General features: G+C 42.3%; 1 protein-coding gene across 1 annotated transcript in view; it reads left to right on the top strand.

The window, feature by feature from the left end:
* ctnnbl1 (catenin, beta like 1) overlaps nucleotides 1-13233 on the top strand; it is a 248412-nt gene that overhangs the window by 89159 nt on the left and 146020 nt on the right. The window contains exons 7-9 of the mRNA XM_070894879.1: nucleotides 3650-3741; nucleotides 5046-5118; nucleotides 13098-13156. Coding sequence (XP_070750980.1) covers nucleotides 3650-3741; nucleotides 5046-5118; nucleotides 13098-13156 — 224 coding nt within the window. The remainder of the gene's footprint in view (nucleotides 1-3649; nucleotides 3742-5045; nucleotides 5119-13097; nucleotides 13157-13233) is intronic.

Raw genomic sequence — 13233 nt, 5'->3', positions numbered from 1 at the left:
TATACAAGACTGCAGTTTGGGCACCCAAAAGAAACGGACGTTGAAGCCATAGTGAACGTACAGCATAGCTTCAGCAAAGTGATATCAAGGATGAGAAACTATAGTGGTAAGGAAAGTCTTAAGATATTGGGACTATTTGCACATGAGCAAAAAAGGCCAACAGGATATTCAATAGATGTGTTCAAAATCAGGACGGATGTTGCTTGGTTGTTTTGAGCAAACAACTTTGGTTGAGGAGTTAGTGAAGACAAAGGTTAGGACAAATTTCTTTAAACTGAGTCATTCAAGCATGGACTGTTTTGCCATGGGTAGTAGATATGACAGAGCCCATTGCACTTTTTTAAGGGACATGTCAATAAACATTTGAGGAAGATACAGTGGGATTAGTTTTGGATTTCTCTCTAGAAAGATCTGGCACAGACACAATGGGCTGGATTTTCGGCTTGATTGTGCCTCTGTTTGTGCCCCGGAGGAGCGATAAATAGTGTTTCTAGGCATAATGCCAGGCGTCCAGCTTTTGCTGCCCAGCTGGCAAATTCGGATCGTGGTTTGCAATGGCGCAAAAATGTTTTCACCCTGCCCTCTAGTTTCACTGAGATCATGACGTTAATCATTGTGCAACATTCCATTAGCGCCCTGGATGCAAAGTTTGGCCCTAACGCCTCATTTAACGCCTGCCCCAGGAAACGTCTGATAAATCAGGTGTTCCCAGGGCGCAGGAGGTGGTATTGGCAGCGTTTTTAAAGAGAGGGATGAAGATTCTACATCGCAGGTCACATTGACTGCAACGGTAGCGCACATCACGCTGCGTGAAGCTCCGACTTGCAAACGACACTTTTACATGCCATGACAGTGCCCTTACAAGGTGAGTGAGAAAATGTTATGGGGACATTACTAGTTCACCAGCGTATCATGCTCCATGCTATTGCCAGGCAGCGTCAAGCTAGAAGAAGGGCTCTTGGCCATGTCAGCCTGCGGATGTTGAGAGGCCTAAGATGTCTGGGGAGGAGGGTGTACACCCCCTCCCCCACAGGTTTACAGGCACCAAGGCTCATACCGCCAGCTCTCTGATGAGCAGTGTGTGAGAAGGCTGTGCTTCCGAAAGGAAGTGCTGACAGAGACATGCCATCTTCTACTGGCAGGCCGATGCCTGGACTGCTCTGGAGGCAGCCTTCAATACTCCCTTCAACAGGTATCCGAATTCATTGTGTGTGCTGCATGTTGCAAAACATGGCCAGCATGAGGACCCAGGCATTGCCAATGGGGATTGCAGGCCCACCTCAGGAGGAGCGAGACAGCGAAGAGGAGCCTGGCGAGGCCCCCATTGGACAGCCACACCATCCACGGGGGAGGCAGCATGAAGATGCTGCCGAACCAAGAGTCGCAGGTCGCCAGCTCGTAATGGACCGGCTCTCCTAAATGGAGGAAACTGAGGGATGGAGCTAATACTGGGCACGCTATGTGCACATCTCCGGTATACGTTGGAATAATGCACAAGACACCAATGGCAAATGATGAATCATAAATTTTACTGCAACAAAGTTACAAAAATGCCCCTCAGCAAAATAAAACCATACAATATACAAGGTTATGTTGCAGGGCACTAAACAACAACACAACTTTTTTTAACGCCGCGATTTTTGGCTAGGGTGCAAACATTTCCTTGTGTAACGCCTGATTTTGCGCCCCTGATCATGGAACCTCATATTTTACAGACTAGGGCGCAAACTTTTTCCAGGCAGTATCAGGACCGCCCTGCCACCATTACCGCTCCAAAATCTCAAAAGCTGAAAATCCGAGTTGAATAACCTCCTTCTGTGGTGTAAACTTTTATGGTTCGAAAGTTGCACTACAGGGCTATCTTGCATCTTCCTATTTGTATACCTCCACCCCAAATTCAGCCCAACCTCTCTTTGTAAGTCTGCATGATTGGTGAGACTCAGATATGTTTAATTTGGGGAAGAGAACAAAGCTATCAATTTAAATCCACATGAGTCACATGAGATTAAGGTCTGTAAAATTTTGGATTCTATTGTATTTAATGGAAGTGAACCGCAGCCTTTGGCTTACGATACCTGTTCTTATTTACATGACTGAGATTTTCCCTTCTGTACACCCAATTTTGAGCTTCTGACATTTGAAATTGTTGCTACTTTCTTAACTCTTGTCCAATACAGAGAAGTTTGACACTTGACTCTCAGTAAAAAACCTCCAGTTGTTCATTTTTTTTTTTAACTGCTGCATAAATCTGGGCCTTCAGAACTGAAAAACTTTGCTTTAATGTAGATCTCCTGAATTTCGCCAGAAGTGTAGAGCATTTCAAACCCGGATGCAACACGATTGGGGGACATGTGTATAATTCTGCTACACTGCTACTTTCCTCTCTTTCCCTTCCCTCCTCCACCAATAAAATAAATTGCTACCGCTGACCTTGACAGCACACTTGAACCGTATATTTGCAATGCAATCTATACTGTTTCCATCAGTAATTAGCTATGTATAACCACCTTCTGCTGGCTCACCTTTATTGCTAGCACTCAGGTCTGCTAGAGGGAATGAGAGAGTTGGGCAGGTTGTACATATTTTCTAGACATGCTGCTGGTCAAGAAGTACTGAACTATAATTGCCAAAGGGTTTAAATCCAGAATTAGTATTCCATTGGCTCGTGTATGTATCACTGTGTTCGGAAACTACAGCTGCATAACATCTGCACCTCATGGAAAGTTTGTTTTCAGTCTTTTCTTGTATGAACTCAGTAGATGTGTCCTGGTCACATGATATTAGTCTTTGTAGTGAGAGCTATCTGGATCCAGGTGATAAAGTATTTTGCACAGTTGGAGGGAAACAGAAGAAATCCCGACTGATATGGGTTGTTCCAAGCAAACCGCAGCGAACCACTTCCCCTCAAAACCAAATTCTTTCTTCCAAATTTCTCTTGATTATAAAAATATCTATAGCATTAATGCTTCCTTCTGTTTTTCACTGATTCAATTTATTTGACAACCATGTGTCCTTCTGTCAACTCCTATAATTGCGTCAAGTTGACAGGATAGAATTAATTTTCCCCCAGACTAGAAGGGGAAATCGGGGCCACTCCAGAAGGATCGGGGCAACATTGCTGCAGTCACAACAGTGGCAGTATTTGGGAAGGTTACTGCCATGTGTCCACCAAGAAGGAAGCTTAAAAATTCACCCCTATCTTGGGTTAGTCCGATGATTTTGGATTAATTGAGGCTACAGTAAACTTGTACAAGCTCGTTTTGTATTTTTTTCTGTAATGTATTCTTTCTTGCTTCGATAAAACCTTGAGGTTGTGGAGCAATTGCTTCTGATCGGCTGTCCTCCCCTCTGGAAGCTGTCTGGATTTGCTATGGAAAAATGGAAAGTGATTGTTCAAATTTTATGAAATAATGTTTTAAAATATATATATGGGTATAAAAAAAATTGACAAGTGGCTAAGTTTAAATTAATTTGTGTGTCTTTTCAAGGAGAGAATGGAAGGAAGCCTTATTTAAAATTTCTGCTCAAAGAAGCAGACAAATGCTTCCCGAAGAGCTCAGCTTCATGCAGTAGGTCAGCAAAAGGTTTATTGTCTCTCTTAATTTGCTCTTGAATTGTGTAATCACTATGCCTTCTCTTTTTCACACAGCTATTATAGAGAACTTGGCTGAATTTCGCCCTGAAATGTGTACTGAAGCAGCTCAGCAAGGTCTTCTGCAGTGGATGTTGAAGCGAATAAAGGTATCGCTTAATTAGAATGAAGTACTTATTGAAACACTTTTTTTAAAGTTCTCAATTGCCTTTTTAAAAAAAAAGTATTCTCAGGGACATAGGTGTTGCTGGCAAGGCTGACCTGACATTTATTGCCTGTCAGGGGTTGCCTATGAGACGCTAATGGTGGGCTGTCTTCTTGAGCCGCTACAGTCAGTGTGATGAAGGTGCTCCCACAATGCTATTAGTGTTGCAGAATTTTGACCCAATGACAATCAAGAAACGGGGATATATGTCTAAGTCAGTGGTGTGAGAGTTGGATGGGAATTTGATGATGCTGGAGTGCATCCTGTAGATAGTACACACTGCAGACACAGTATGTGTGGTGGAGGGGGTAGATGTTTAGGCTTTTAGACTATAAGCAAAACATTATGTTGGCCTATAATTATGCTCAACATTTGTTGATTTATACTATCCAATTTTATTTACATTTTAAGTCTTTCCATATTTTTGTCTGAAATCTAGTTAGTTCTAAAATGGTACTAATGAAACTGTTTTTGGGGAAACTATTTGTGCGGAACAACTTACCCAATAGGCGCAAACTTCTAAAGGTAATTATTTTTCAGAAACAACAAATTCTAGTTTGTAATCTCTAGCCTTAATATTTAAAATGAGCAAAACCTTTTGAAATGGCCATTTCATAGTCAAAGTCTTATCTGGTGTAAAATAAATGTTTAGATTGGCTATTAATTTGACATTTCTATTTTTCTTGCGGTACTCTTCTATTACATTTGGATTAATCCCCACAGATAGTCCAGGTGGGGTCGGGAATAGCTTTAGGATTTGTTGAACAGTGCGCAGACTGCCCCTGAAGGATACGATCCTGGTTTAACATTGACTCATATTTCTGTTGGAAGAAAAAGTTGACATAACAAGTTGATCTATAGATGTTGTGAAGCAAGAGTGCGTGCAAATGCCTGTTCCAATGAACCGGTTATTATTGCTATGTTGTAGAGCTCTTGGATTTCCCACTGCCCTCCACTCCCATCCCAGCTAGATCTGAGATGTTCTTTACAAAATGAAATTTGATTTGGATCTTGGGGCTACAGTGATTCCAAAACAGCAGTCTGAATAAATTGTAGGCACTTGATGTTTTGCAGAAAGCCCATCCTTCTCCCTCCATTTTTTGGGGTTAAAATCAGCATCTGGCAATCAACTCTTCTGTACATATGTGGAGAACAGGCTACCTCCCATTATATATTCTTCAGCCCAATGTGTTGAATTTTGCAGTGTACCAACAAGTTATAATCAATGTTGTTTTATTTTTAAAACAGGCCAAGATACCTTTTGATGCCAACAAGCTTTACTGCAGTGAAATTCTTGCCATCTTGCTTCAGAATAATGATGGTAGGGTTTACTTTGTGAATATTTAGAAGAGTGAGTATGTGAAAATAGTAAAATGAACAGATGGTAAATATTCCCCTCTTTGAACCCCACAATGGTTTTGTCTATCTGGTAGCTTTATCTGTACAGGTGATCACTTATTTATTTACCACCCTACTGTCAGTGTTTCACAAACACTAACTTGTCACCTAACAACTTACCCAATAGGCACAAACTTCTAAAAGTAATTATTTTTCAGAAACAATGTAATCTTTGTAGCCTTAATATATAAATTGAGCGAAACCTTTTGAAGTGGCCATTTCATATTCAAAATGGTGAAGCTTCATCTAGCTTTAGGTTGCTTTTTTAAAAAAAAACGTGTATAGTGGGAAACCTAGTGTCAATTAATACTGACATATCGGATCTGTGTTTGAAGAGGTATCCAATAGAATTGCCTTGGAGTAGACATCGCTCCAATTCCCATTGCTTTAAGCCTTAGTGGCTTGCAGCTGACAAAGTTTAGAATTGCCAACACCTTTCAATAAGATCATGAAAAGGGGATAGGTTATTGTGGACAGTACTCAATTCATAATCACTATTCTGCACTACACTACAAAGCTTAATATTAAGATGAAGATGTGGAGTAAAAATACCGAATTTTGTAATGTATGTCTGTGTGTGTGTGTGTTGATTGATGTGTGTGTAATGGATATTCTGAAATTTTGCATTTCACATTTAAATTAATTTTCAGTTGGATTCTCCTCTCAATGAATGGATCTCTGTTCAACAATCTGATGCCAATATACATCAAGCTCGCACTTTAACCATTCAAATTCTTAGCTACATAATATCTTTGCTGTAACTGACGCATGCTAACCTGTAATGTTCCATGATCACTTAGTTAATATTTTACCCCAAAGAGGAATTATTGAATAAATTACTAACTTTTGAAGGGATTTATCCATCGTTGGCTGCAGTTGCTGAGATTGCAATGTCTGTCTTATTGGATGGTTCAATATTTAGTTAAATATATTGGGCTGAAAATTCGGGCCTCGCCGGGTTCGCACGAAGTGCACACGGACCCGGCGAGGCCTCGCAAAAGCTGGTTTTCAGGGCGCAATGCACGTGTGCCAAAAAACAGCTTTTCCAATCTGTCAAGATTTCTCCGTACAGATCCTCCACATCGCTGGGAGAAGGACATTCGCGTGGGAGGGATTGGGCTATTTACATAGAAACATAGAAAATAGGTGCAGGAGTAGGCCATTCAGCCCTTCTAGCCTACACCGCCATTCAATGAGTTAATGGCTGAACATGCAACTTCAGTACCCCCTTCCTGCTTTCTCGCCATACCCTTGATCCCCCGAGTAGTAAGGACTTCATCTAACTCCCTTTTGAATATATTTAGTGAATTGGCCTCAACTACTTTCTGTGGTAGAGAATTCCACAGGTTCACCACTCTCTGGGTGAAGAAGTTTCTCCTCATCTCGGTCCTAAATGGCTTACCCTTTATCCTTAGACTGTGACCCCTGGTTCTGGACTTCCCCAGCATTGGGAACATTCTTCCTGCATCTAACCTGTCTAAACCCGTCAGAATTTTAAACGTTTCTATGAGGTCCCCTCTCATTCTTCTGAACTCCAGTGAATACAAGCCCAGTTGATCCAGTCTTTCTTGATAGGTCAGTCCTACCATCCCGGGAATCCGTCTGGTGAATTTTCGCTGCACTCCCTCAATAGCAAGAATGTCCTTCCTCAAGTTAGGAGACCAAAACTGTACACAATACTCCAGATGTGGCCTCATCAAGGCCCTGTACAACTGTAGCAACACCTCCCTGCCCCTGTACTCAAATCCCCTCGCTATAAAGGCCAACATGCCATTTTCTTTCTTAACCGCCTGCTGTACCTGCATGCCAACCTTCAATGACTGATGTACCATGACACCCAGGTCTCGTTGCACCTCCCCTTTTCCTAATCTGTCACCATTCAGATAATAGTCTGTCTCTCTGTTTTTACCATCAAAGTGGATAACCTCACATTTATCCACATTATACTTCATCTGCCATACATTTGCCCACTCACCTAACCTATCCAAGTCACTCTGCAGCCTCATAGCATCCTCCTCGCAGCTCACACTGCCACCCAACTTAGTGTCATCCGCAAATTTGGAGATACTACATTTAATCCCCTCGTCTAAATCATTAATATACATTGTAAACAGCTGGGGCCCCAGCACAGAACCTTGCGGTACCCCACTAGTCACTGCCTGCCATTCTGAAAAGTACCCATTTACTCCTACTCTTTGCTTCCTGTCTGACAACCAGTTCTCAATCCACTTCAGCACACTACCCCCAATCCCATGTGCTTTAACTTTGCACATTAATCTCTTGTGTGGGACCTTGTCGAAAGCCTTCTGAAAGTCCAAATATACCACATCAACTGGTTCTCCCTTGTCCACTTTCCTGGAAACATCCTCAAAAAATTCCAGAAGGTTTGTCAACCATGATTTCCCTTTCACAAATCCATGCTGACTTGGACCTATCATGTCACCATTTTCCAAATGCACTGCTATGACATCCTTAATAATTGATTCCATCATTTTACCCACTACTGAGGTCAGGCTGACCGGTCTATAATTCCCTGTTTTCTCTCTCCCTCCTTTTTTAAAAAGTGGGGTTACATTGGCTACCCTCCACTCGATAGGAACTGCTCCAGAGTCAATGGAATGTTGGAAAATGACTGTCAATGTATCCGCTATTTCCAAGGCCACCTCCTTAAGTACTCTGGGATGCAGTCCATCAGGCCCTGGAGATTTATCGGCCTTCAATCCCATCAATTTCCCCAACACAATTTTCCGACTAATAAAGATTTCCCTCAGTTCCTCCTCCTTACTAGACCCTCTGACCCCTTTTATATCCGGAAGGTTGTTGGTGTCCTCCTTAGTGAATACCGAACCAAAGTACTTGTTCAATTGTTCTGCCATTTCTTTGTTCCCCGGTATGACTTCCCCTGATTCTGACTGCAGGGACCTACGTTTGTCTTTACTTTTTCTCTTTACATACCTATGGAAACTTTTGCAATCCGCCTTAATGTTCCCTGCAAGCTTCTTCTCGTACTCCATTTTCCCTGCCCTAATCAAACCCTTTGTCCTCCTCTGCTGAGTTCTAAATTTCTCCCAGTCCCCGGGTTCGCTGCCATTTCTGGCCAATTTGTGTGCCACTTCCTTGGCTTTAATACTATCCCTGATTTCCCTTGATAACCATGGTTGAGCCACCTTCCCTTTTTTAATTTTACGCCAGACAGGAATGTACAATTGTTGTAGTTCATCCATGCGGTCTCTAAATGTCTGCCATTGCCCATCCACAGTCAACCCCTTAAGTATCATTCGCCAATCTATCCTAGCCAATTCACGCCTCATACCTTCAAAGTTACCCTTCTTTAAGTTCTGGACCATGGTCTCTGAATTAACTGTTTCATTCTCCATCCTAATGCAGAATTCCACCATATTATGGTCACTCTTCCCCAAGGGGCCTCGCACAATGAGATTGCTAATTAATCCTTTCTCATTACACAACACCCAGTCGAAGATGGCCTCCCCCCTAGTTGGTTCCTCGACATATTGGTCTAGAAAACCATCCCTTATGCACTCCAGGATATCCTCCTCCACCGTATTGCTTCCAGTTTGGCTCGCCCAATCTATGTGCATATTAAAGTCACCCATTATAACTGCTGCACCTTTATTGCATGCACCCCTAATTTCCTGTTTGATGCCCTCCCCAACATCACTACTACTGTTTGGAGGTCTGTACACAACTCCCACTAACGTTCTTTGCCCTTTGGTGTTCTGTAGCTCTACCCATATAGATTCCACATCATCCAAGCTAATGTCTTTCCTAACTATTGCATTAATCTCCTCTTTAACCAGCAATGCTACCCCACCTCCTTTTCCTTTTATTCTATCCTTCCTGAATGTTGAATACCCCTGGATGTTGAGTTCCCAGCCCTGATCATCCTGGAGCCACGTCTCCGTAATCCCAATCTTATTGCGGATACTCCTTGCATTAAGACACAAAGCCTTCAGGCTTGTTTTTTTAACACCCTTTGTCCTTTTCGAATTTTGCTGTACAGTGGCCCTTTTTGTTCTTTGCCTTGGGTTTCTCTGCCCTCCACTTTTCCTCATCTCCTTTCTGTCTTTTGCTTTTGCCTCCTTTTTGTCTCCCTCTGTCTCCCTGCATTGGTTCCCATCCCCCTGCCATATTAGTTTAACTCCTCCCCAACAGCACTAGCAAACACTCCCCCTAGGACATTGGTTCCGGTCCTGCCCAGGTGCAGACCGTCCGGTTTGTACTGGTCCCACCTCCCCCAGAACCGGTTCCAATGCCCCAGGAATTTGAATCCCTCCCTGCTGCACCACTGCTCAAGCCACGTATTCATCTGCGCTATCCTGCGATTCCTACTCTGACTAGCACGCGGCACCTGTAGCAATCCCGAGATTACTACTTTTGAGGTCCTACTTTTTAATTTAGCTCCTAGCTCCTTAAATTTGTTTCGTAGGACCTCATCCCTTTTTTTACCTATGTCGTTGGTACCAATGTGCACCACGACAACTCTCTGTTCTCCCTCCCTTTTCAGAATGTCCTGCACCCGCTCCGAGACATCCTTGACCCTTGCACCAGGGAGGCAGCATACTATCCTGGAGTCTCGGTTGCAGTCACAGAAACGCCTGTCTATTCCCCTCACCATTGAATCCCCTATCACTATCTCTCTCCCACTCTTTTTCCTGCCCTTCTGTGCAACAGAGCCAGCCACGGTGCCATGAACTTGGCTGCTGCTGCCCTCCCCTGATGAGTCATCCCCCCCCAACAGTACTCAAAGCGGTGTATCTGTTTTGCAGGGGGATGACCACAGGGGACCCCTGCACTACCTTCCTTGCACTACTCTTCCTGCTGGTCTTCCATTCCCTATCTGGCTGTGGACCCTTCTCCTGCGGTAAGGCCAACTCACTACACGTGCTACTCATGTCGTTCTCAGCATCGTGGATGCTCCAGAGTGAATCCACCCTCAGCTCCAACTCCGCAACGCGGACCGTCAGGAGCTCGAGGCGGATACACTTCCCGCACACGGAGTCGTCAGGGACATCGGAAGTGTCCCTGAGTTCCCACATGGTACAGGAGGAGCATAACACCCGACCGAGTTCTCCTGCCATGACTTAACTCTCAGATACACTTAAATTGGCAACAACAATGTTAAAATTACTGATATAAAAAGAAAAACTACTCACCAATCACCAGCCAATCACTTACCCCCTCGGCTGTGACGTCACCTTTCTGTTTCTTTCTACTTCTTTTTTGCCTTCTCCCTGTAGCTGCACAAGTCATGCCTTTTATAGGCCTCTCGCTGATCCCCGGACTCGCGCCTCAGCGACCACGAACTCCCGCTGCCTCTCGCGGCCTTTTATAGGCCACTCGCCGATCCCCGGACTCATGCCTCAGCGACCACGAACTCCCGCTGCCTCTCGCGGCCTTTTATAGGCCTCTTGCCCAACTCATGCCCAGCAAATGTCCTTCAAACTTTTATGTCTGGTAAAAGCAGGTGCATAGCTTACTTTTACCAGCGTAAGAGTTTTAAAACATATTAAAATTAAATTTAAACACTTTTTTTTATATTAAAAACCCTGTCCATTAAGTTTATTTTTAACACTATTAAAACACATTTAAAAAAAAATTCCCCCAATTTTTTTTTCTAAAATGTTTAATTACATTTAAATTCAATTAATTTTAATATGTGAAGTGTTTTATTTATTTATTTATGCGGTGTTTCGGTGTTTGAGTTTTTTCTCATTGGTAGTAATGGGAGTCCGTACAAACCGAGCTCCCATTTTTATCAATGAGAATACTGCACAGTGATTAGTGGTCCAGGCCCATGTGACTCCAGCTTGTACGGACGTATCCTGAAAGACATCTTCCCATGCGCTGCGCAGCGAATCTAGGCCTCCGACCCAGGTCTCTACATTCCTCCTGGACCACTGGTACTTACGTAGATTTTTTTCGGCTCGGAGGCGTTTGTATGAAGGAAGCCTCCGACCTCAACTTCCCCCCTCCCCCCCCCCCCCCCCCAATGTGTTAGAAGTTTTTTTTAAACTATGTTAAGAATTGAATATTTGATTTGGAGAAGAATGGTTTAAAAAAAAATGCGCTTGGTGACAGTTTTTTTCAGTCTGTATAATGGTTTGATCTTTAGGCTTTGCATTATTTGCCAACAAGGTCATTTGATGGTGTCATACAACAGAGAGTAACTAACCTTAATTGTGAAAATTGAGATTACTGGTCCACATTTATTAAATGGTAAATTAATTGTTTTCCAACCACGCTTTATGTTCGTGATCTGTCAGTTCAGTGACCTTGATCGAGAAGCATGAGAATGTGGATTGCCTCCAGTTCGCCCTTCTTTCCTTTGGTGACCTGGCTGAGTTAGGGAATTCAGCAATGTTGTACTATAATATCCCACTTGATTTTTCACTATTGCATCTCCAATGCCCAAAATATGGTTTTGACTACATTTAGGTGCATAAGGGGAAAAAAGTATGATTATCTAAACTTTTGGGGGAAATTTTGATTCAGATAATTGTACTGAGTATGTTACATTTAACCAATGAAGAACGTCCTGGTTCACTGTACCATGGAATTGAGTGTAAATAGCTTTCTTAAAAAGATGAGACCATTGCGCTGACTCCTTCAATCAAGCCACCTTTACTCATTTCCTCTGTATAATACAGAAGGAATTTCAGAGAATCTTGCAGTGCAGAAGGAGGCCATTCATCGTGATTGTGCTGGCTCGTTGAAAGTGCTATACAATTAGTTCTTCTTCAGTTATGATCAAAGGATACATGTTTTAACTTTGAGAGATTCTTTTAGTTTTGAGAGAGACAGCAAATGAATTTCTTTGAACTTTAGTAAGTTGCTTGGCTGGTAGGAGTTGAACCTTGTGGACTATTATTTAGAGACACACCGCAAAGGTGGTGTCTTTACATACCATTCCTTGAACAAAAAAACTTTGTCCCATAAAATGATGAAAGCAGGTATCAAACAAGCTTAAAAAAATGACACTTTATTGGGGCTTATTTAATATTTCTGCGAATACTTGAGGACTGCATTGGGTTTGTTTAATCTAATTTAACTGTTGTGCGTTGTATTTGATGTTGATTGTATGATTACTTATGCAGCAGGTGTCTTGATTATTAAAAATAACTATTTACAAGCACTTTTAGTGGTATTTAAATTTTGTGACCGGGCTAGAATTTCGCCAGACTGTCGTTATTTGACAAAGAACGCAATTTTTGTGAAAAAATAAGAATAAAAATTTTGCCATTTTTTAATGGGGTAAGTTTGGCCAAAAAATACCCCCGTCGTTTAAAAAAAGTGTTGCTGGAGGAATCGTGTTGGAAAACGCCGTCCTCTCCAACTTTACTCTGAGGCTGATATCGTGAAAAATACAGGGAAAAAACACCCCCAAAAATTTTCAGAAATAAAAATTGAGAAAAAATTCACAAAAGCATTAACCACAGAATCGCTGGAAAAAAAAATCAACTTATCTTTTTTTGTAGGTCTTATTACTTACCAACATTCTTGAAGCAAGATTTTTCAAAACGGTGTTTTGTGAAGCAAGTACGGCGGTGCCAAACGGCCAAATTTAGACAATGTTTTTTTAGGTATGTTACTGGAAATGTCAATATTTTGACAACGGCATCCTTAAGGTTTGTGGAATTTTAAGTAGTTTATTTTTAGGACAAAAAAAATGTGTTTTAACACCAAAAAAATCGTGTTAAACTGCACGCTAGCGTGGCGAAATTCCAGCCCCAAGTCTTTATTATTCAGGTGGAGCGTTTCCATTCTTCCAATTAATTTGTCTCTCTTCTGGTTGCTTTTATAATGCGTCATGCAGTATTGATTATGCACGGTGTATCCATGTTTACTGCTGTAAGATTTAACGAGTGGTTCCATTGTTTTTAGTCAACAGGGAAATACTTGGTGACCAGGAAGGGATCGATGTGTTACTGCAGCAGCTGTCGGTGAGTGTATGTTCTGGCTTCTAGACCTTGACTTGGGCGGTATTTTTAACTTATTGCAGTGCTTCAGTGGTCTTTTC

This window comes from Pristiophorus japonicus, chromosome 12 (assembly GCF_044704955.1).
Source record: "Pristiophorus japonicus isolate sPriJap1 chromosome 12, sPriJap1.hap1, whole genome shotgun sequence".
NCBI lineage: Eukaryota > Metazoa > Chordata > Chondrichthyes > Pristiophoridae > Pristiophorus > Pristiophorus japonicus.
The sequence above is the reverse complement of the archived record's forward strand: the minus strand, read 5'-3'. Positions and strand labels throughout refer to the sequence as shown.